At 62.4% G+C, this 819-nt stretch overlaps 1 protein-coding gene across 1 annotated transcript in view; it reads left to right on the forward strand.

Annotated features, from left to right (window-relative positions):
* Window positions 1-819, forward strand: part of TDRD6 (tudor domain containing 6) — a 15554-nt gene that overhangs the window by 3495 nt on the left and 11240 nt on the right. Inside the window, exon 2 of the mRNA XM_015572161.1 lies at window positions 42-778. Coding sequence (XP_015427647.1) covers window positions 42-778 — 737 coding nt within the window. The remainder of the gene's footprint in view (window positions 1-41; window positions 779-819) is intronic.

Here is an 819-nt window from a genome sequence, read left to right on the forward strand (position 1 = left end):
CGGCCTCGGCGGGCCTGGGCTCCGGGCCCCCCGCCTTGCAGCCAGCCCTGCCCAAGCAGGAGCAGCCAAGCCTGGATTACTTCTGCCCGCAGCTGCAGCTGGGCGTGACGGAGCCCATGGTGGTGACGCAGGTGTGCCACCCCCACCGCATCCACTGCCAGCTGCGGAGCTTCTCGCAGGAGATTCGCCGCCTCTCCGAGAGCATGGCCCACATCTACCGGGGTTTCGTGGGGACCGGGGAGGAGAACGACGCCAGTGCCCCCTGGGACGGGGAGGAGGAAAGCCCGGACAAGTCGGGCTCTCCGTGTGCATCCTGTGGGTTGGACGGACGTTGGTACAGGGCGGTCTTGCTCGAGACCTTTCGGCCGCAGCGCTGTGCCCAGGTGCTTCACATCGACTTCGGCAGGAAGGAGCTGGTGAGCTGCAGCAGCCTGCGCTACTTGCTGCCGGAGTACTTCCGGATGCCCGTGGTCACCTACCCCTGTGCCTTGTATGGCCTCTGGGACGGTGGCCGCGGCTGGTCTCGGTCCCAGGTCGGTGGCCTGAAGGCACTGATACTGGGCCGGGCCGTGAATGCAAAGATTGAGTTTTACTGCTCCTTCGAGCATGTGTATTATGTCACCCTGTATGGAGAAGATGGGATGAATCTTAACTGTGCCTTTGGAGCACAGTCCTGTTGCCTGATTGATAGATTCCTTCAGAGCCCGGGAACAGAGGAGGAGGAAGAGGAGGAGGAGGAGGAAGAGGAGGAGGAGGAGGAAGAAGAGGAGGAGGAGGAAGAAGAGGAGGAGGAGCCCGAATTAGCCCTTTACTGTCAGA

The sequence above is a fragment of the Myotis davidii genome, unplaced genomic scaffold (assembly GCF_000327345.1).
Source record: "Myotis davidii unplaced genomic scaffold, ASM32734v1 scaffold167, whole genome shotgun sequence".
Taxonomy (NCBI): domain Eukaryota; kingdom Metazoa; phylum Chordata; class Mammalia; order Chiroptera; family Vespertilionidae; genus Myotis; species Myotis davidii.